This window comes from Oncorhynchus masou, unplaced genomic scaffold, assembly GCF_036934945.1.
Source record: "Oncorhynchus masou masou isolate Uvic2021 unplaced genomic scaffold, UVic_Omas_1.1 unplaced_scaffold_2970, whole genome shotgun sequence".
NCBI lineage: Eukaryota > Metazoa > Chordata > Actinopteri > Salmoniformes > Salmonidae > Oncorhynchus > Oncorhynchus masou.
In genome coordinates this window covers 9,082-32,518 of record NW_027009389.1, presented here as the reverse complement: position 1 = coordinate 32,518, position 23,437 = coordinate 9,082, and the positions used below count along the sequence as shown (strand labels likewise).

The 23,437-nt window shown below is 40.8% G+C and overlaps 1 protein-coding gene across 1 annotated transcript; it reads left to right on the top strand.

The window, feature by feature from the left end:
* Nucleotides 1-209: 209 nt before the first annotated feature.
* On the top strand, nucleotides 210-23,196 carry LOC135534071 (E3 SUMO-protein ligase NSE2-like). The gene is given in 9 exon segments (XM_064961213.1): nucleotides 210-246; nucleotides 480-572; nucleotides 1,498-1,583; nucleotides 1,586-1,689; nucleotides 12,898-13,078; nucleotides 13,198-13,404; nucleotides 13,539-13,633; nucleotides 17,720-17,826; nucleotides 19,065-23,196. Coding segments are annotated over 7 exon segments (846 nt in total). The 5' UTR covers nucleotides 210-246; nucleotides 480-572; nucleotides 1,498-1,522; the 3' UTR covers nucleotides 19,156-23,196.
* The last annotated feature ends 241 nt before the right edge of the window (nucleotides 23,197-23,437 follow it).

Below are 23,437 nucleotides of genomic sequence, written 5' to 3'. Positions count from 1 at the left end.
ATTATCTTATTCAATACCCCGTCCAGTTGGTGGCGGTAATGCACCACTAACATTGGAAGCCAACCGCCGTTAAACCCCATCGAAGAAGATTTAGACCACCTCAAAGAGGAACGGAAACGAGAACAAACTTTTCCCGGTCATTTTATGCAGCTAAAGTTGTTTAGTATTTTCTCTTATTTAGACACCAACACATTAAAGAACACGTCTACAACCTGTATATACCATCACAGCGAGGAAAGTCGTGAGGTGAGCGAGCTATTTATTGGCATTCTTGCTTAGCCGCCCATAGTTAGTGATTATAGCGTAACGTTAACCGGCTGGCCAGGTATCAACGTAGTCAGTGCACTTGTTGGTGATACGTGGATTCAACCTGAAGGTAGCTACAGATAACTTGTTTTGTGACCAAATGCAAGTTATTATTCCAACCTTGCTCTAACGTTAAGTCAACTACACAAGGTCTCGGTGAGCAACTGAATCAGGTGTGTTTTGAGCAAGGCTGGAACAAAAACCTGCACACCAGTTCTCCAGGGCTTAGGGTTGGACATCCTGGCATCTGCTCCAATATACCGAGGGTGGCTTGATTCATTATAACCAGGACCCTGTGTTTTGGTTGATTCATTATAACCGGGACCCTGTGTTTTGGTTGATTCATTATAACCAGGACCCTGTGTTTTTTTGGTTGATTCATTATAACCAGGACCCTGTGTTTTGGTTAATCGTGTTGGTTCATTATAACCAGGACCCTGTGTTTTGGTTGATTCATTATAACCAGGACCCTGTGTTTTGTTTCGTGTTGATTCATTATAACCAGGACCCTGTGTTTTGGTTGATTCATTATAACCGGGACCCTGTGTTTTGGTTGATTCATTATAACCAGGACCCTGTGTTTTGGTTGATTCATTATAACCAGGTCCCTGTGTTTTGGTTGATTCATTATAACCAGGTCCCTGTGTTTTGGTTCATTCATTATAACCGGGACCCTGTGTTTTGGTTGATTCATTATAACCGGGTCCCTGTGTTTTGGTTCATTCATTATAACCAGGACCCTGTGTTTTGGTTGATTCATTATAACTGGGACCCTGTGTTTTGGTTGATTCATTATAATTAGGACCCTGTGTTTTTTGGTTGATTCATTATAACTAGGACCCTGTGTTTTGGGTGTGGATTCATTATAACCGGGTCCCTGTGTTTTGGTTAATCGTGTTGATTCATTATAACTGGGTCCCGGTGTTTTGGTTAATCATGTCACATGACCTGGAATGTAACCTTTTTTAATTTTAAGCCTTTTCTATAAATTTGAATTAGAACAAAAATGAAAGCAATTGTCTGAGGATGATTCTGGACCATCTGACATGAAAAAGAAAGTAGGACCGTTTGATGGAAAATCTTTTAAATAAATGTATTTTTTTTTAATTAACAAAAATGTTATGTGACAAACACGATTAACCAAAACAAAAGGGCCCTAATATTCTAACAACTTAACATCTCTTGTTTCAGATCCTTTCATGTTTTAGATTTCAACATGTCCTTGAGTGCAGTCCACTCCACACTGTCTAGTCTGAAAACATGTCAGACGGATATTGGAACGGGATGGACATTGTGACCGACGTTGCTCTGGACGTGGCAGAGACCGCAGGTAGGTTAGTGGCACATCTCTATCAGAGAGACACTAGTGGCAGAGACAGCAGGTAGGTTAGTGGCACATCTCTATCAGAGAGACACTAGTGGCAGAGACAGCAGGTAGGTTAGTGGCACATCTCTATCAGAGAGACACTAGTGGCAGAGACAGCAGGTAGGTTAGTGGCACATCTCTATCAGAGAGACACTAGTGGCAGAGACAGCAGGTAGGTTAGTGGCACATCTCTATCAGAGAGACACTAGTGGCAGAGACAGCAGGTAGGTTAGTGGCACATCTCTATCAGAGAGACACTAGTGGCAGAGACAGCAGGTAGGTTAGTGGCACATCTCTATCAGAGAGACACTAGTGGCAGAGACAGCAGGTAGGTTAGTGGCACATCTCTATCAGAGAGACACTTGTGGCAGAGACAGCAGGTAGGTTAGTGGCACATCTCTATCAGAGAGACACTAGTGGCAGAGACAGCAGGTAGGTTAGTGGCACATCATCTTGTAGACAGCAGGAGTTACATCTCTATCAGAGAGACACTTGTGGCAGAGACAGCAGGTTGGTTAGTGGCACATCTCTATCAGAGAGACACTAGTGGCAGAGACAGCAGGTAGGTTAGTGGCACATCTCTATCAGAGAGACACTAGTGGCAGAGACACAGGTAGGGTGGCACATCTCTATCAGAGAGACACTTGTGGCAGAGACAGCAGGTAGGTTAGTGGCACATCTCTATCAGAGAGACACTAGTGGCAGAGACAGCAGGTAGGTTAGTGGCACATCTCTATCAGAGAGACACTTGTGGCAGAGACAGCAGGTAGTGGTTAGTGGCACATCTCTATCAGAGAGACACTAGTGGCAGAGACAGCAGGTAGGTTAGTGGCACATCTCTATCAGAGAGACACTTGTGGCAGAGACAGCAGGTAGGTTAGTGGCACATCTCTATCAGAGAGACACTAGTGGCAGAGACAGCAGGTAGGTTAGTGGCACATCTCTATCAGAGAGACACTTGTGGCAGAGACAGCAGGTAGGTTAGTGGAACATCTCTATCAGAGAGACACCTGTGGCAGAGACAGCAGGTAGGTTAGTGGCACATCTCTATCAGAGAGACACACATCTCTATCAGAGAGTGACAGGCAGAGAGACACTAGTGGTTGTGTTAGTGGCACATCTCTATCAGAGAGACACTAGTGGCAGAGACAGCAGGTAGGTTAGTGGCACATCTCTATGAGACATTTTGGCAGAGAGCAGGTTTTTATGGCATCCAGGTCAAAAACACTGTGGCATTTGAAAATATTAGTGGCACATCTCTATCAGAGAGACACAGTGGCAGAGACAGCAGGTAGGTTAGTGGCACATCTCTATCAGAGAGACACTAGTGGCAGAAACAGCAGGTAGGTTAGTGGTTCAGAGAGACACAGACACAGCAGACACATCTCTATCAGAGAGACACTTGTGGCAGAAACAGCAGGTTAGCACATCTCTATCAGCAGGCTAGTTGGACACATTTTCTACTATCACAGAGACACTATGGCAGAACAGCAGGTAGGTTGCACATCTCTATCTAGTGGCACATCTCTATCAGAGAGACACTTGTGGCAGAAACCAGGTAGGTTAATGGCACATCTCTATACAGAGACACTTGTGGCAGAACAGCAGGTAGGTTAATGGCACATCTTATCAGAGAGACACTTGTGGCAGAGACAGCAGGTAGATTAGTGGAACATCTCTACAGTAAACAGAGTTATGGAATGCTGCAGAAACCATTTGGACATCTCTATTGTGTGTCACCATAACAACAGTAAACAGAGATTATGGAATGCAGGTTTGTCATACCATTTGGAAGCGTGTGTCACCATAACAACAGTATACAGAGCTATGGAATGCTGTCTACCATTTGGAAGCACTGTGTCACCATAACAACAGTATACAGAGCTATGGAATGCTGTCTACCATTTGGAAGCAGGTGTGTCACCATAACAACAGTATACAGAGCTATGGAATGCTGTCTACCATTTGGAAGCTTGTGTCACCATAACAACAGTAAACAGAGCTATGGAATGCTGTCTACCATTTGGAAGCGTGTGTCACCATAACAACAGTAAACAGAGCTATGGAATGCTGTCTACCATTTGGAAGCGTGTGTCACCATAACAACAGTAAACAGAGCTATGGAATGCTGTCTACCATTTGGAAGCGTGTGTCACCATAACAACAGTAAACAGAGCTATGGAATGCTGTCTACCATTTGGAAGCGTGTGTCACCATAACAACAGTATACAGAGCTATGGAATGCTGTCTACCATTTGGAAGCGTGTGTCACCATAACAACAGTAAACAGAGCTATGGAATGCTGTCTACCATTTGGAAGCTTGTGTCACCATAACAACAGTATACAGAGCTATGGAATGCTGTCTACCATTTGGAAGCTTGTGTCACCATAACAACAGTATACAGAGATATGGAATGCTGTCTACCATTTGGAAGCGTGTGTCACCATAACAACAGTAAACAGAGCTATGGAATGCTGTCTACCATTTGGAAGCGTGTGTCACCATAACAACAGTATACAGAGCTATGGAATGCTGTCTACCATTTGGAAGCTTGTGTCACCATAACAACAGTATACAGAGCTATGGAATGCTGTCTACCATTTGGAAGCTTGTGTCACCATAACAACAGTATACAGAGATATGGAATGCTGTCTACCATTTGGAAGCGTGTGTCACCATAACAACAGTAAACAGAGCTATGGAATGCTGTCTACCATTTGGAAGCGTGTGTCACCATAACAACAGTATACAGAGCTATGGAATGCTGTCTACCATTTGGAAGCGTGTGTCACCATAACAACAGTAAACAGAGATATGGAATGCTGTCTACCATTTGGAAGCGTGTGTCACCATAACAACAGTAAACAGAGCTATGGAATGCTGTCTACCATTTGGAAGCTTGTGTCACCATAACAACAGTAAACAGAGCTATGGAATGCTGTCTACCATTTGGAAGCAGGTGTGTCACCATAACAACAGTAAACAGAGCTATGGAATGCTGTCTACCATTTGGAAGCTTGTGTCAGTGGCATCTATAACAACAGTAAACAGAGATATGGAATGCTGTTCTACCATTTGGAAGCTTGTGTTACTATAACAACAGTAAACAGAGATATGGAATGCTGTCTACCATTTGGAACCTTGTGTCACTATAACAACAGTAAACAGAGATATGGAATGCTGTCTACCATTTGGATCTCTAGTCCTTGTTATGTCACCAGTCAATAACATTTACAGTATTAAAACCAGAGATCATCAGAATGAACTGTTTACCATTTGGAAGCTTGTGTCAGACTAGAGGATCTATTTACTAGTCCTGGTGTTATTAAACTAGGTTACCATCTCAATAGATGATCTATTTACCTAGTCCTGGTGTTATTAAACTAAACCAGTCAATAGATGATCTATTTACCTAGTTGGTGTTATTAAACTATATCAGACAATAGATGATCTATTTACCTAGTCCTGGTGTTATTAAACTGACACAATAGAGATCATTTACCAAATGGTGTTATTAAACTAAACCAGTCAATAGATGATCTATTTACCTAGTCTATGGTGTTATTAAACTATATCAGACAATAGATGATCTATTTACTAGTCCTGGTGTTATTAAACTATATCAGACAATAGATGATCTATTTACCTAGTGGTGTTATTCTAAACCAGACAATAGATGGAATTAAACTACTACCAGACAATAGTGTCAGTCCTGGTGTTATTAAACAACAGTACAATAGATGATCTATTTACCTAGTGCTGGTGTTATTAAACTAAACCATTTCAGACAATAGATGATTATTTACCAGTCCTGGTGTTATTAAAGTATACAGAGATATGAATGATTTTTACCTAGTGATGATTATTAAGGAACTGAGACAATAGATGATCTATTTACCTAGTGGAGCTGTTATGATAAACTAGGTTGTGCCAGACACTAGATGATCTATTTACCTAGTCCTGGTGTTATTAAACTAATCACAATAGTGTCATTTACCAGAGGTGGTGTTATTAAACTATCAACCAGTCAAAGATGATCTCATTGTGACCTAGTCCTGTATTAAACTAAATCAGACAATAGATGATCTATTTACCTAGTCCTGGTGTTATTAAACTGGAGATCAATATCTGTGGATCTATTTACCAGTCGGCAGTTATTAAACTATATCAGACAGCTAGATGATCTATTTACCTATCAGTGTTATTAAACTAAACCAGACAATAGATGATCTATTTACCTAGTCCTGGTGTTATTAAACTATATCAGACAATAGATGATCTATTTAATAGTCCTGGTGTTATTAAACTAAACCAGACAATAGATGAATTTAGATGATCTATGATACCTAGTCCTGGTGTTATTAAACTAAACCAGACAATAGATGATCTATTTACCTAGTCCTGGTGTTATTAAACTAAACCAATAGATGATCTATTTAATAGATTAAACTAAACCAGATCTATTTACCTAGTCCTGGTGTTATTAAACTATAACCAGACAATAGATGATCTATTTACCTAGTCCTGGTGTTATTAAACTAAACCAGACAATAGATGATCTATTTACCTAGTCATGTAATGGTGTTATTAAACTAAACCAGACAATAGATGATCTATTTACCTAGTCCTGGTGTTATTAAACTATATCAGACAATAGATGATCTATTTACCTAGTCATGGTGTTATTAAACTAAACCAGACAATAGATGATCTATTTACCTAGTCCATGGTGTTATTAAACTAAATCAGACAATAGAGGATGATCTATTTACCTAGTCCTGGTGTTATTAAACTAAACCAGACAATAGATGATCTATTTACCTAGTCCTGGTGTTATTAAACTAAACCAGACAATAGATGATCTATTTACCTAGTCCTGGTGTTATTAAACTAAACCAGACAATAGATGATCTATTTACCTAGTCATGTTATTAAACTATATCAGACAATAGATGTTATTAAGTCCTGGTGTTATTAAACTATATCAGACAATAGATGATCTATTTACCTAGTCCTGGTGTTATTAAACTAAACCAGACAATAGATGATCTATTTACCTAGTCCTGGTGTTATTAAACTAAACCAGACAATAGATGATCTATTTACCTAGTCATGTAATGGTGTTATTAAACTAAACCAGACAATAGATGATCTATTTACCTAGTCCTAGGTGTTATTAAACTAAACCAGACAATAGATGATCTATTTACCTAGTCCTGACAATAGTGTTATTAAATTAAACCAGACAATAGATGATCTATTTACCTAGTCCTGGTGTTATTAAACTAAACCAGACAATAGATGATCTATTTACCTAGTCATGGTGTTATTAAACTAAATCAGACAATAGATGATCTATTTACCTAGTCCTGGTGTTATTAAACTATACCAGACAATAGATGATCTATTTACCTAGTCCTGGTGTTATTAAACTAGAAACCAGTTATTAAACAATAGATGATCTATTTACCTAGTCCTGGTGTTATTAAACTAAACCAGACAATAGATGATCTATTTACCTAGTCAGTCCTGGTGTTATTAAACTAAACCAGACAATAGATGATCTATTTACCTAGTCCTGGTGTTATTAAACTAAACCAGACAATAGATGATCTATTTACCTAGTCCTGGTGTTATTAAACTAAACCAGACAATAGATGATCTATTTACCTAGTCCTGGTGTTATTAAACTAAACCAGACAATAGATGATCTATTTACCTAGTCCTGGTGTTATTAAACTATACCAGACAATAGATGATCTATTTACCTAGTCCTGGTGTTATTAAACTATACCAGACAATAGATGATCTATTTACCTAGTCCTGGTGTTATTAAACTAAACCAGACAATAGATGATCTATTTACCTAGTCCTGGTGTTATTTATTCAGACAAAACTATTTACCTAGTCCTGGTGTTATTAAACAATCAGACAATAGATGATCTATTTACCTAGTCCTGGTGTTATTAAACTATATCAGACAATAGATGATCTATTTACCTAGTCCTGGTGTTATTAAACTATACCAGACAATAGATGATCTATTTACCTAGTCCTGGTGTTATTAAACTAAACCAGACAATAGATGATCTATTTACCTAGTCCTGGTGTTATTAAACTATATCAGACAATAGATGATCTATTTACCTAGTCCTGGTGTTATTAAATTAAGACAATAGATGATCTATTTACCTAGTTATTAAACTATATCAGAATAGATGATCTATTTACCTAGTCCTGGTGTTATTAAACTATATCAGACAATAGATGATCTATTTACCTAGTCCTGGTGTTATTAAACTAAACCAGACAATAGATGATCTATTTACCTAGTCCTGGTGTTATTAAACTATACCAGACAATAGATGATCTATTTACCTAGTCCTGGTGTTATTAAACTAAACCAGACAATAGATGATCTATTTACCTAGTCCTGGTGTTATTAAACTATATCAGACAATAGATGATCTATTTACCTAGTCCTGGTGTTATTAAACTAAACCAGACAATAGATGATCTATTTACCTAGTCCTGGTGTTATTAAACTATATCAGACAATAGATGATCTATTTACCTAGTCATGGTGTTATTAAACTATATCAGACAATAGATGATCTATTTACCTAGTCCTGGTGTTATTAAACTAAACCAGACAATAGATGATCTATTTACCTAGTCCTGGTGTTATTAAACTAAACCAGACAATAGATGATCTATTTACCTAGTCCTGGTGTTATTAAACTATACCAGACAATAGATGATCTATTTACCTAGTCATGGTGTTATTAAACTATACCAGACAATAGATGATCTATTTACCTAGTCCTGGTGTTATTAAACTAAACCAGACAATAGATGATCTATTTACCTAGTCATGGTGTTATTAAACTAAATCAGACAATAGATGATCTATTTACCTAGTAATGGTGTTATTAAACTATATCAGACAATAGATGATCTATTTACCTAGTCTATATCAGGTGTTATTAAATTAAACTATATCAGACAATAGATGATCTATTTACCTAGTCATGTAATGGTGTTATTAAACTAAACCAGACAATAGATGATCTATTTACCTAGTCCTGGTGTTATTAAACTATATCAGACAATAGATGATCTATTTACCTAGTCCTGGTGTTATTAAACTATATCAGACAATAGATGATCTATTTACCTAGTCATGTAATGGTGTTATTAAACTAAACCAGACAATAGATGATCTATTTACCTAGTCCTGGTGTTATTAAACTAAACCAGACAATAGATGATCTATTTACCTAGTCCTGGTGTTATTAAACTATATCAGACAATAGATGATCTATTTACCTAGTCCTGTTATTAAACTATATCAGACAATAGATGATCTATTTACCTAGTCCTGGTGTTATTAAACTATATCAGACAATAGATGATCTATTTACCTAGTCATGGTGTTATTAAACTATATCAGACAATAGATGATCTATTTACCTAGTCCTGGTGTTATTAAACTAAACCAGACAATAGATGATCTATTTACCTAGTCATGGTGTTATTAAACTATATCAGACAATAGATGATCTATTTACCTAGTCATGTAATGGTGTTATTAAACTATATCAGACAATAGATGATCTATTTACCTAGTCATGGTGTTATTAAACTAAACCAGACAATGATCTATTTACCTAGTATGGTGTTATTAAACTAAACCAGACAATAGATGATCTATTTACCTAGTCATCAGACAATAGATGATCTATTTACCTAGTGTTATTAAACTATATCAGACAATAGATGATCTATTTACCTAGTCATGTAATGGTGTTATTAAACTAAACCAGACAATAGATGATCTATTTACCTAGTCATGTAATGGTGTTATTAAACTAAACCAGACAATAGATGATCTATTTACCTAGTCATGGTGTTATTAAACTAAACCAGACAATAGATGATCTATTTACCTAGTCATGGTGTTATTAAACTAAACCAGACAATAGATGATCTATTTACCTAGTCCTGGTGTTATTAAACTAAACCAGACAATAGATGATCTATTTACCTAGTCATGTAATGGTGTTATTAAACTATATCAGACAATAGATGATCTATTTACCTAGTCATGTAATGGTGTTATTAAACTAAACCAGACAATAGATGATCTATTTACCTAGTCCTGGTGTTATTAAACTAAACCAGACAATAGATGATCTATTTACCTAGTCCTGGTGTTATTAAACTATATCAGACAATAGATGATCTATTTACCTAGTCCTGGTGTTATTAAACTATACCAGACAATAGATGATCTATTTACCTAGTCCTGGTGTTATTAAACTAAACCAGACAATAGATGATCTATTTACCTAGTCCTGGTGTTATTAAACTAAACCAGACAATAGATGATCTATTTACCTAGTCATGGTGTTATTAAACTATATCAGACAATAGATGATCTATTTACCTAGTCATGGTGTTATTAAACTAAACCAGACAATAGATGATCTATTTACCTAGTCATGGTGTTATTAAACTAAACCAGACAATAGATGATCTATTTACCTAGTCATGGTGTTATTAAACTAAACCAGACAATAGATGATCTATTTACCTAGTCATGGTGTTATTAAACTAAACCAGACAATAGATGATCTATTTACCTAGTCATGTAATGGTGTTATTAAACTAAACCAGACAATAGATGATCTATTTACCTAGTTATTAAACTAAACCAGACAATCATACCTAGTATATGGATCTATTTAATGGTGTTATTAAACTAAACCAGACAATAGATGATCTATTTACCTAGTCATGTAATGGTGTTATTAAACTAAACCAGACAATAGATGATCTATTTACCTAGTCATGGTGTTATTAAACTAAACCAGACAATAGATGATCTATTTACCTAGTGTAATGGTGTTATTAAACTAAACCAGACAATAGATGATCTATTTACCTAGTCATGTAATGGTGTTATTAAACTAAACCAGACAATAGATGATCTATTTACCTAGTCATGGTGTTATTAAACTAAACCAGACAATAGATGATCTATTTACCTAGTCCTGGTGTTATTAAACTAAACCAGACAATAGATGATCTATTTACCTAGTCCTGGTGTTATTAAACTAAACCAGACAATAGATGATCTATTTACCTAGTCATGTAATGTTATTAAATTAAACTAAACCAGACAATAGATGATCTATTTACCTAGTCCTGGTGTTATTAAACTAAACCAGACAATAGATGATCTATTTACCTAGTCCTGGTGTTATTAAACTAAACCAGACAATAGATGATCTATTTAATGTAATGGTGTTATTAAACTAAACCAGACAATAGATGATCTATTTACCTAGTCATGGTATTAAACTAAACCAGACAATAGATGATCTATTTACCTAGTCATGGTATTAAACTAAACCAGACAATAGATGATCTATTTACCTAGTCATGTTATTAAACTAAACCAGACAATAGATGATCTATTTACCTAGTCATGTAATGGTGTTATTAAACTAAACCAGACAATAGATGATCTATTTACCTAGTCATGTAATGGTGTTATTAAACTAAACCAGACAATAGATGATCTATTTACCTAGTCATGTAATGGTGTTATTAAACTAAACCAGACAATAGATGATCTATTTACCTAGTCCTGGTGTTATTAAACTAAACCAGACAATAGATGATCTATTTACCTAGTCATGGTGTTATTAAACTAAACCAGACAATAGATGATCTATTTACCTAGTCATGTAATGGTGTTATTAAACTAAACCAGACAATAGATGATCTATTTACCTAGTCCTGGTGTTATTAAACTAAACCAGACAATAGATGATCTATTTACCTAGTCCTGGTGTTATTAAACTAAACCAGACAATAGATGATCTATTTACCTAGTCCTGTAATGGTGTTATTAAACTAAACCAGACAATAGATGATCTATTTACCTAGTCCTGGTGTTATTAAACTAAACCAGACAATAGATGATCTATTTACCTAGTCATGTAATGGTGTTATTAAACTAAACCAGACAATAGATGATCTATTTACCTAGTCATGTAATGGTGTTATTAAACTAAACCAGACAATAGATGATCTATTTACCTAGTCCTGGTGTTATTAAACTAAACCAGACAATAGATGATCTATTTACCTAGTCCTGTAATGGTGTTATTAAACTATATCAGACAATAGATGATCTATTTACCTAGTCCTGTAATGGTGTTATTAAACTAAACCAGACAATAGATGATCTATTTACCTAGTCCTGGTGTTATTAAACTATATCAGACAATAGATGATCTATTTACCTAGTCCTGTAATGGTGTTATTAAACTATATCAGACAATAGATGATCTATTTACCTAGTCCTGTTATTAAACTAAACCAGACAATAGATGATCTATTTACCTAGTCCTGGTGTTATTAAACTATATCAGACAATAGATGATCTATTTACCTAGTCATGGTGTTATTAAACTAAACCAGACAATAGATGATCTATTTACCTAGTCATGTAATGGTGTTATTAAACAATAGAGGATCTATTTACCAGTTATTAAACAATAGACAATGATCTATTTACCTAGTCATGTTAATGACAATAGTGTTATTAAACTAAACCAGACAATAGATGATCTATTTACCTAGTCCTGTTATTAAACTAAACCAGACAATAGATGATCTATTTACCTAGTCCTGGTGTTATTAAACTATATCAGACAATAGAGGATCTATTTACCTAGTCATGTAATGTTATTATAGTGATTATCTATTTAAGTCCTAAACCAGACAATAGATGATCTATTTACCTAGTCCTGGTGTTATTAAACTATATCAGACAATAGATGATCTATTTACCTAGTGTTATTAAACTAAATCAGACAATAGATGATCTATTTAGCTAGTCATGTAATGGTGTTATTAAACTAAACCAGACAATAGATGATCTATTTACCTAGTCATGTAATGGTGTTATTAAACTAAACCAGACAATAGATGATCTATTTAGCTAGTCATGTAATGGTGTTATTAAACTAAACCAGACAATAGAGGACCTTTACCTAGTCCTGGTGTTATTAAACTAAACCAGACAATAGATGATCTATTTACCTAGTCCTGTAATTAAACTAAACCAGTCAAACCCATAGAACTGTCTGAACAGAACCTGAATAGCACCTGTCTGCCCCCTCCCAGCACTTGTCTGCCCCCTCCCAGCACCTGTCTGCCCCCTCCCAGCACCTGTCTGCCCCCTCCCAGCACCTGTCTGCCCCCTCCCAGCACCTGTCTGCCCCCCTCCCAGCACCTGTCTGCCCCCCTCCCAGCACCTGTCTGCCCCCCTCCCAGCACCTGTCTGCCCCCTCCCAGCACCTGTCTGCCCCCCCCCCTCCCAGCACCTGTCTGCCCCCCCCAGCACCTGTCTGCCCCCCCCAGCACCTGTCTGCCCCCCCCCCCCAGCACCTGTCTGCCCCCCCCAGCACCTGTCTGCCCCCCCCAGCACCTGTCTGCCCCCCCCAGCACCTGTCTGCCCCCCCCCCCCCAGCACCTGTCTGATGATACCTGTTCTCCAGGTGAGGAACCAGGAGCCCGAGGCCATGTTCAGACTGAAGTCTCTGGTGAAGGAGAAGTTCACTGAGAGACACGGCCGTCTGTCTGAGGGAGAGCTGCAGAACCACGTCAAGCTGGTCAGCTTTAAGGAGAACGTCAGAAACACACTCAAAACAGGTGAGGCACACACACACACACACACACACACACACACACACACACACACACACACACTAGTTGTATGTAGACTAGCAGCATGTCCCACATGGTGACTGGTAACCTGTCTTGTGTGTATGTTCTGTCTCCATCAGTGAACCCTGAGGCAGCAGAGGATATGGACGAGGAGCTGGATGAGGATGTTGCTGTGACGCAGAGTGAGGTTAACTTCACCTGTCCCCTGACTCAGGTTGGTCTCTACTCCTCCTGTCAGTATTTAACCTGTCCCCTGACTCAGGTTGGTCTCTACTCCTCCTGTCAGTAACTAACCTGTCCCCTGACTCAGGTTGGTCTCTACTCCTCCTGTCAGTATCTAACCTGTCCCCTGACTCAGGTTGGTCTCTACTCCTCCTGTCAGTATCTAACCTGTCCCCTGACTCAGGTTGGTCTCTCCTCCTCCTGTCAGTATCTAACCTGTCCCCTGACTCAGGTTGGTCTCTACTCCTCCTGTCAGTATCTAACCTGTCCCCTGACTCAGGTTGGTCTCTACTCCTCCTGTCAGTATCTAACCTGTCCCCTGACTCAGGTTGGTCTCTACTCTTCCTGTCAGTATCTAACCTGTCCCCTGACTCAGGTTGGTCTCTACTCCTCCTGTCAGTATTTAACCTGTCCCCTGACTCAGGTTGGTCTCTCCTCCTGTCAGTATCTAACCTGTCCCCTGACTCAGGTTGGTCTCTACTCCTGTCAGTATCTAACCTGTCCCCTGACTCAGGTTGGTCTCTACTCCTCCTGTCAGTAACTAACCTGTCCCCTGACTCAGGTTGGTCTCTCCTCCTCCTGTCAGTATCTAACCTGTCCCCTGACTCAGGTTGGTCTCTACTCCTCCTGTCAGTATCTAACCTGTCCCCTGACTCAGGTTGGTCTCTCCTCCTCCTGTCAGTATCTAACCTATCCCCTCAGGTTGGTCTCTACTCCGCCTGTCAGTAACTAACCTGTCCCCTGACTCAGGTTGGTCTCTACTCCTCCTGTCAGTATCTAACCTGTCCCCTGACTCAGGTTGGTCTCTCCTCCTCCTGTCAGTATCTAACCTATCCCCTCAGGTTGGTGTCTACTCCTCCTGTCAGTATCTAACCTGTCCCCTGACTCAGGTTGGTCTCTCCTCCTGTCAGTATCTAACCTGTCCCCTGACTCAGGTTGGTCTCTACTCCTCCTGTCAGTATCTAACCTGTCCCCTGACTCAGGTTGGTCTCTACTCCTCCTGTCAGTAACTAACCTGTCCCCTGACTCATGTTGGTCTCTAATCCTCCTGTCAGTATCTAACCTGTCCCCTGACTCAGGTTGGTCTCTACTCCTCCTGTCAGTAACTAACCTGTCCCCTGACTCAGGTTGGTCTCTACCCCTGTCAGTATCTAACCTGTCCCCTGACTCAGGTTGGTCTCTACTCCTCCTGTCAGTATCTAACCTGTCCCCTGACTCAGGTTGGTCTCTACTCCTCCTGTCAGTATCTAACCTGTCCCCTGACTCAGGTTGGTCTCTACTCCTCCTGTCAGTAACTAACCTGTCCCCTGACTCAGGTTGGTCTCTACCCCTGTCAGTATCTAACCTGTCCCCTGACTCAGGTTGGTCTCTACTCTTCCTGTCAGTATCTAACCTGTCCCCTGACTCAGGTTGGTCTCTCCTCCTGTCAGTATCGAACCTTTCCTCTGACTCAGGTTGGTCTCTACTCCTCCTGTCAGTAACTAACCTGTCCCCTCAGGTTGGTCTCTACTCCTCCTGTCAGTATCTAACCTGTCCCCTCAGGTTGGTCTCTCCTCCTGTCAGTATCTAACCTGTCCCCTGACTCAGGTTGGTCTCTACTCCTCCTGTCAGTATCTAACCTATCCCCTCAGGTTGGTCTCTACTCCGCCTGTCAGTAACTAACCTGTCCCCTGACTCAGGTTGGTCTCTACTCCTCCTGTCAGTATCTAACCTGTCCCCTGACTCAGGTTGGTCTCTCCTCCTCCTGTCAGTATCTAACCTATCCCCTCAGGTTGGTGTCTACTCCTCCTGTCAGTATCTAACCTGTCCCCTGACTCAGGTTGGTCTCTCCTCCTGTCAGTATCTAACCTGTCCCCTGACTCAGGTTGGTCTCTACTCCTCCTGTCAGTATCTAACCTGTCCCCTGACTCAGGTTGGTCTCTACTCCTCCTGTCAGTAACTAACCTGTCCCCTGACTCATGTTGGTCTCTAATCCTCCTGTCAGTATCTAACCTGTCCCCTGACTCAGGTTGGTCTCTACTCCTCCTGTCAGTAACTAACCTGTCCCCTGACTCAGGTTGGTCTCTACCCCTGTCAGTATCTAACCTGTCCCCTGACTCAGGTTGGTCTCTACTCCTCCTGTCAGTATCTAACCTGTCCCCTGACTCAGGTTGGTCTCTACTCCTCCTGTCAGTAACTAACCTGTCCCCTGACTCAGGTTGGTCTCTACCCTTGTCAGTATCTAACCTGTCCCCTGACTCAGGTTGGTCTCTACTCTTCCTGTCAGTATCTAACCTGTCCCCTGACTCAGGTTGGTCTCTCCTCCTGTCAGTATCGAACCTTTCCTCTGACTCAGGTTGGTCTCTACTCCTCCTGTCAGTAACTAACCTGTCCCCTCAGGTTGGTCTCTACTCCTCCTGTCAGTATCTAACCTGTCCCCTCAGGTTGGTCTCTCCTCCTGTCAGTATCTCACCTGTCCCCTGACTCAGGTTGGTCTCTCCTCCTGTCAGTAACTAACCTGTCCACTCACTCAGTTTGGTCTCTACTCCTCCTGTCAGTAACTAACCTGTCCACTCACTCAGGTTGGTCTCTACTCCTCTTGTCAGTAACTAACCTGTCCCCTGACTCAGGTTGGTCTCTCTCCTCCTGTCAGTATCTAACCTGTCCCCTCAGGTTGGTCTCTACTCCTCCTGTCAGTAACTAACCTGTCCCCTGACTCAGGTTGGTCTCTACTACTCCTGTCAGTAACTAACCTGTCCCCTGACTCAGGTTGGTCTCTCTCCTCCTGTCAGTAACTAACCTGTCCCCTGACTCAGGTTGGTCTCTCTCCTCCTGTCAGTAACTAACCTGTCCCCTGACTCAGGTTGGTCTCTACTCCTCCTGTCAGTAACTAACCTGTCCCCTGACTCAGGTTGGTCTCTCTCCTCCTGTCAGTATCTAACCTGTCCCCTCAGGTTGGTCTCTACTCCTCCTGTCAGTAACTAACCTGTCCCCTGACTCAGGTTGGTCTCTACTACTCCTGTCAGTAACTAACCTGTCCCCTGACTCAGGTTGGTCTCTACTCCTCCTGTCAGTAACTAACCTGTCCCCTGACTCAGGTTGGTCTTTACTCCTCCTGTCAGTAACTAACCTGTCCCCTGACTCAGGTTGGTCTCTACTACTCCTGTCAGTAACTAACCTGTCCCCTGACTCAGGTTGGTCTCTACTCCTCCTGTCAGTAACTAACCTGTCCCCTGACTCAGGTTGGTCTCTCTCCTCCTGTCAGTATCTAACCTGTCCCCTCAGGTTGGTCTCTACTACTCCTGTCAGTAACTAACCTGTCCCCTGACTCAGGTTGGTCTCTACTACTCCTGTCAGTAACTAACCTGTCGGTCTCTACTCCTCCTGTCAGTATCTAACCTGTCCCCTGACTCAGGTTTGTCTCTACTCCTCCTGTCAGTATCTAACCTGTCCCCTGACTCAGGTTGGTCTCTACTCCTCCTGTCAGTAACTAACCTGTCCCCTGACTCAGGTTGGTCTCTACTCCTCCTGTCAGTATCTAACCTGTCCCCTGACTCAGGTTGGTCTCTACTCCTCCTGTCAGTATCTAACCTGTCCCCTGACTCAGGTTGGTCTCTACTCCTCCTGTCAGTATCTAACCTGTCCCCTGACTCAGGTTGGTCTCTACTCCTCCTGTCAGTAACTAACCTGTCCCCTCAGGTTGGTCTCTCTCCTCCTGTCAGTAACTAACCTGTCCCCTGACTCAGGTTGGTCTCTCTCCTCCTGTCAGTAACTAACCTGTCCCCTGACTCAGGTTGGTCTCTACTCCTCCTGTCAGTAACTAACCTGTCCCCTGACTCAGGTTGGTCTCTCTCCTCCTGTCAGTAACTAACCTGTCCCCTGACTCAGGTTGGTCTCTCTCCTCCTGTCAGTAACTAACCTGTCCCCTGACTCAGGTTGGTCTCTACTCCTCCTGTCAGTAACTAACCTGTCCCCTGACTCAGGTTGGTCTCTCTCCTCCTGATGGTGTGTCTTTCCCCACTGTAAACTAATCTGCCCGGCAACAGGACAATAAATACTTACAGTCGTGTTGTCTCCATGTTGTTGTGTGGCCCTGCAGGTGGAGATGGTGAACCCAATGAAGAACAAGAAGTGTAACCACCACTACGACCGGGACGCCATTATGGGGATGATCAAGGCCAGGCAAAACCAGAAGAAGAAGTTACGGTGAGACGTGACGCTCCTATTGTCTGGTTGAGTCAATTCATTTACACTCTGTTGTCTTGAGTCTGCCTGTTGCTATAGCACCTTGTCAACCAGGATGTGATGTCGTCTCTCTGTCCCCTACCCTGTTGTTATAGCACCTTGTCAACCAGGATGTGATGTCATCTCTCTGTCCTACCCTGTTGCTATAGCACCTTGTCATTCAGGATGTGATGTCGTCTCTCTGTCCTACCCCTGTTGCTATAGCACCTTGTCAACCAGGATGTGATGTTGTCTCTCCGTCCTACCCTGTTGCTATAGCACCTTGTCAACCAGGATGTGATGTCGTCTCTGTCCCCTACCCTGTTGCTATAGCACCTTGTCAACCAGGATGTGATGTCGTCTCTCTGTCCTACCCTGTCAATCAGGATGTGATGTCGTCTCTCTGTCCTACCCTGTTGCTATAGCACCTTGTCAACCAGGATGTGATGTCATCTCTCTGTCCTACCCTGTTGTTATAGCACCTTGTCAACCAGGATGTGATGTCATCTCTCTGTCCCCTACCCTGTTGTTATAGCACCTTGTCAACCAGGATGTGATGTAGTCTCTCTGTCCCCTACCCTGTTGCTATAGCACCTTGTCAACCAGGATGTGATGTCATCTCTCTGTCCTACCCTGTTGCTATAGCACCTTGTCAATCAGGATGTGATGTCGTCTCTCTGTCCCCTACCCTGTTGCTATAGCACCTTGTCAACCAGGATGTGATGTCGTCTCTCTGTCCTACCCTGTTGCTATAGCACCTTGTCAACCAGGATGTGATGTCATCTCTCTGTCCTACCCTGTTGCTATAGCACCTTGTCAATCAGGATGTGATGTCGTCTCTCTGTCCCCTACCCTGTTGCTATAGCACCTTGTCAACCAGGATGTGATGTAGTCTCTCTGTCCCCTACCCTGTTGCTATAGCACCTTGTCAACCAGGATGTGATGTCGTCTCTCTGTCCTACCCTGTTGCTATAGCACCTTGTCAACCAGGATGTGATGTCATCTCTCTGTCCTACCCTGTTGCTATAGCACCTTGTCAATCAGGATGTGATGTCGTCTCTCTGTCCCCTACCCTGTTGCTATAGCACCTTGTCAACCAGGATGTGATGTCATCTCTCCGTCCTACCCTGCTGTTTTTTTCACCTTGTTTTACACTTAAACAACTGTTGCAGTGAAACATTAGATTGATTCATTAGCATATTCCTTTCTCCGTCCCACAGCTGTCCGGTGGTTGGCTGTGGCAACACGGACGTGAAGCAGGGAGACCTGATCCTAGATCAGATTATGAAGAGACAGATCCAGAAGAGGTAGACTACCGAGGCATGATTCTGGTCCAGAAGAGGTAGACTACCGAGACACTATTCTGGGGTACGCCAACTCATCAAACCTGACAATAATAATTAGACTTTTATTTAAGTGAGGAAAAAACATGACATTTTGTTGTTGTTGTGACCAAATGTTACCTTGCTGCTGTGTCTGATCGTAATTGTTCGTCACAGAATTGCACTCTTCTGAAGTTTTATATAACAAAACCTCTCTTTATTTATACATAAGGGCTTCATATTTTTTAGTCAGTTCAATAAAGGTTTATTTTGGGGGGGGGGGGGTAGGCTGTCATTGTAAATAATAATTATTTTATTGTTCTGACTTGCCTAGTTAAATAAAAAATACATTTTAAAAATCCTATAGCCTTTGGTGTTGAGAACCTGCAGTTACTGTCATAGACCAGTGGGGGGCAGTGTCGTCCCTGGAATACACCACAAAGGGATCAGGAGAGGTGACTCAGGTCATGAAGAGAGATGCTGGATAATCAGCCTACTTATTCTGAGAGAGTTGGGCTAAATGAATCAGAGAATGTGGGTTTCCTAAATACTTACAAACAACAAATATCATGTCTGTAAACATACAAAGTGAAAAGGTTATTGAATCAAGGATGTGGAAATGAAATGAAATCTATTTTCAGTTCCATCCTAAAAGTAGACCATTTCATTGTGTGAAATCTGTGAATCAATTCAGTTGAGTGATTAAATCTGCCTCCCCTCCTGCTCTCCCCCTGCCTCTCCTCTACTGCCTCCCTCTCCTGCCTCTCCCTCTCCTGCCTCTCCCTCTCCTGCCTCTCCCTCTCCTGCCTCTTCTCTCCTGCCTCTCCCTCTACTGCCTCTCCCTCTACTGCCTCAACTCTCCTGCCTCTTCTCCCCTGCCTCTTCTCCCCTGCCTCTCCTCTTCTGCCTCTCCTGCCTCTCTCTCTCTCGCCTCTTCTCTCCTGCCTCCCTCTACTGCCTCTCCTGCCTCTCCCTCTCCTGCCTCAACTCTCCTGCCTCAACTCTCCTGCCTCTTCTCCCCTGCCTCTCCTCTTCTGCCTCTCCTCTTCTGCCTCTCCTGCCTCTCTCTCTCTCGCCTCTCTCTCCTGCCTCTCTCTCTCCTGCCTCTCTCCTCCCTCCCTCTCTTGCCTCTCTCTCTCCTCCCTCCCTCTCTTGCCTCTCCCTCTCCTGCCTCTCCTCTCCTGCCTCTCCTCTTCTGCCTCTCCCCCTGCCTCTCTCTCCTGCCTCTCCCTCTCCTGCCTCTCTCTCTCCTCCCTCTCCTGCCTCTCCCTCTCCTGCCTCTCCTCCCCTGCCTCTCCTCTTCTGCCTCTCCTGCCTCTCTCTCTCCTCCCTCTCCCTCTCCTGCCTCTCTCTCTCCTCCCTCCCCTGCCTCTCCCTCTCCTGCCTCTCCCGCCTCTCTCTCTCCTCCCTCTCCTACCTCCATGTAAACTGAAGACTCTTTGTTCACAGGACAGAAACAAACAGAGAGTGTGCTGAGATGGAACTAAGTGAAGCTAATCTTTTAATAATCTTACGTCAGGTTTTTTAATAAGATTTCAGATGCAGCTTTGCTTATTGTCCCCCCCCCCCCCCCACCTCATCTATTTCTGCGTTCCAAATTGCACCCTATTCCTTGTGTAGTGCACTATTATTGACCAGGGCCCATAGGGTGTCGTTTGGGACGTAGGCTCTTGAAGGGTAGGGCATGCCGTACTCACCATTTGCAGACAGAATTGAGAGTGGAGAAATGATTTACAGACAAACGATACAACATTTATTTCGAGTCATTTATTCACATTAAATCTGGGTCAGTTTTGTATTAAAAATCCACGCTTTCTGCTCGTTTTCAACGTAGTTTCATCACAGTTAATTTCACAGCAGTTTTTAGTTTGTGTTGGCAAACCGATGAACACTCACCATTAGTGCCAGCCTGTTCAATCTCTTAGGCCTGGGTCTGAATATTATACTCCATACACTTCACTCTGTTTGTCCCACATGGCGCCCCATTCCCTTTCACTGCTTTGGAATGATTGGGGAGCAAATAGCCACTTTGGAGGTGACTTTTTAAAACCATATGAATACAGATTTCAGGAAGTGTGACTACTTTTTAAAACTATTTGAATACAGATTTCAGGAAGTGGCTACTTTTTAAAACTATTTGAATACAGATTTCAGGAAGTGTGGCTACTTTTTAAAACTATTTGAATACAGATTTCAGGAAGTGTGACTACTTTTTAAAACTATTTGAATACAGATTTCAGGAAGTGTGACTACTTTTTAAAACTATTTGAATACAGATTTCAGGAAGTGTGACTACTTTTTAAAACTATTTGAATCCAGATTTCAGCAAGTGACTACTTTTTAAAACTATTTGAATGCAGATTTCAGGAAGTGTGACTACTTTTTAAAACTATTTGAATACAGATTTCAGGAAGTGTGACTACTTTTTAAAACTATTTGAATACAGATTTCAGGAAGTGTGACTACTTTTTAAAACTATTTGAATACAGATTTCAGCAAGTGACTACTTTTTAAAACTATTTGAATGCAGATTTCAGGAAGTGTGACTACTTTTTAAAACTATTTGAATACAGATTTCAGGAAGTGTGACTACTTTTTAAAACTATTTGAATACAGATTTCAGCAAGTGACTACTTTTTTAAACTATTTGAATACAGATTTCAGGAAGTGTGACTACTTTTTAAAACTATTTGAATACAGATTTCAGGAAGTGACTACTTTTTAAAACTATTTGAATACAGATTTCAGGAAGTGTGACTACTTTTTAAAACTATTTGAATACAGATTTCAGGAAGTGTGACTACTTTTTAAAACTATTTGAATACAGATTTCAGGAAGTGTGACTACTTTTTAAAACTATTTGAATACAGATTTCAGGAAGTGTGACTACTTTTTAAAACTATTTGAATGCAGATTTCAGGAAGTGTGACTACTTTTTAAAACTATTTGAATGCAGATTTCAGGAAGTGTGACTACTTTTTGGATTGACTGCCTTCTATCTTCAACCAATCTCTGACCGTCATATTAGCAGATACCCATAGACTTCTAGCCGTTGCGCTAACGCTAGTTAGCAACATCCTTCAAACTGCACGCAGACATACAAATTGTGTCCACAAGTTCATCTGATTCTGGGCAGGTAGATAAAGGACCTCATTGCCCCAAATCCCCAAGTATCCCTTCAAAAGGGACAGTTTACTAGGAACACGAACGAACCTGATTATCCACCTTCCTTGGCTGTAGTTGATTCAAGACGACAGTTTTTGGGATGTTTAGTTTCCTTTCGACACTTAATAGTCATATTTTGTTACTGTTCGCGATAACACTTAATAACACATTAAACTGTTCTGGTGCCTGTGTTATACAACTGCAATTACTTTTTTTTTAGAGCAGCATATTGTTACATAATATTTTGGGTAATTGCATTTTAATTGCATAGCGATGAGCTGAGAGTTTTTTTCTTCTTCCAACTACTGTACAGAAGGAATAGTGATGTATCCTTATTCCACGTTATGTAATGACTCCATTGTGACGTCATAAAGACATTTCCAACGTTCTGCGTCCTCTTAACAACAATGACGCTGTTGTCATAATCACAAAGTTACTACACTTATATAAGAACCGGATGTCGTGTTTTATAGCACACTCATTGTAAATGTATATATATTTGTTAGACCACTTTGGCAGTTTAAAAATGACTATGTTGATTCTATATCCCTCATGTGTTTAATTATAGGCTTTATGGTATATTAGTATCTGAGTGCTCCAGTGTGTTAAAATAATCATATATTTAGACTAATTCAAACTAACTGTTGTCGTTTTTGGGTTTTTCATCAAATATTTGGCAGCTATCAAATATGTTTTTATTTACATTTGTTCAAATAACTTCTATGTTGTTTATATTGTATGTATTTATTTATTTTAATCCCAGCCCCCTGTCCCCGCAGGAGGCCTTTTGGTAGGCCTTCATTGTAAATAAGAATTTGTTCTTAACTGACTTGCCTAGTTAAATAAAGGATAAATAAATAAAATAAAATATGTATTCAAATACATTCAAATATTGTTTGGTTTTCCTAAAGGTAAAGGTATAAGTTCAAATCGTTTTTCTGAGACCTGTATATGAATATAAAAATAAAATAAATAGTTGCATTTTAGGTTTAAACTATATTTGACTACCTTGAGTATTTGAAAAGTTGTTGTTTTCAAATAAACTACAACTTGCAACAATTTTCTGTCCGATCTGGTTTACTACCGCCGGATCTGGTGTACATGAC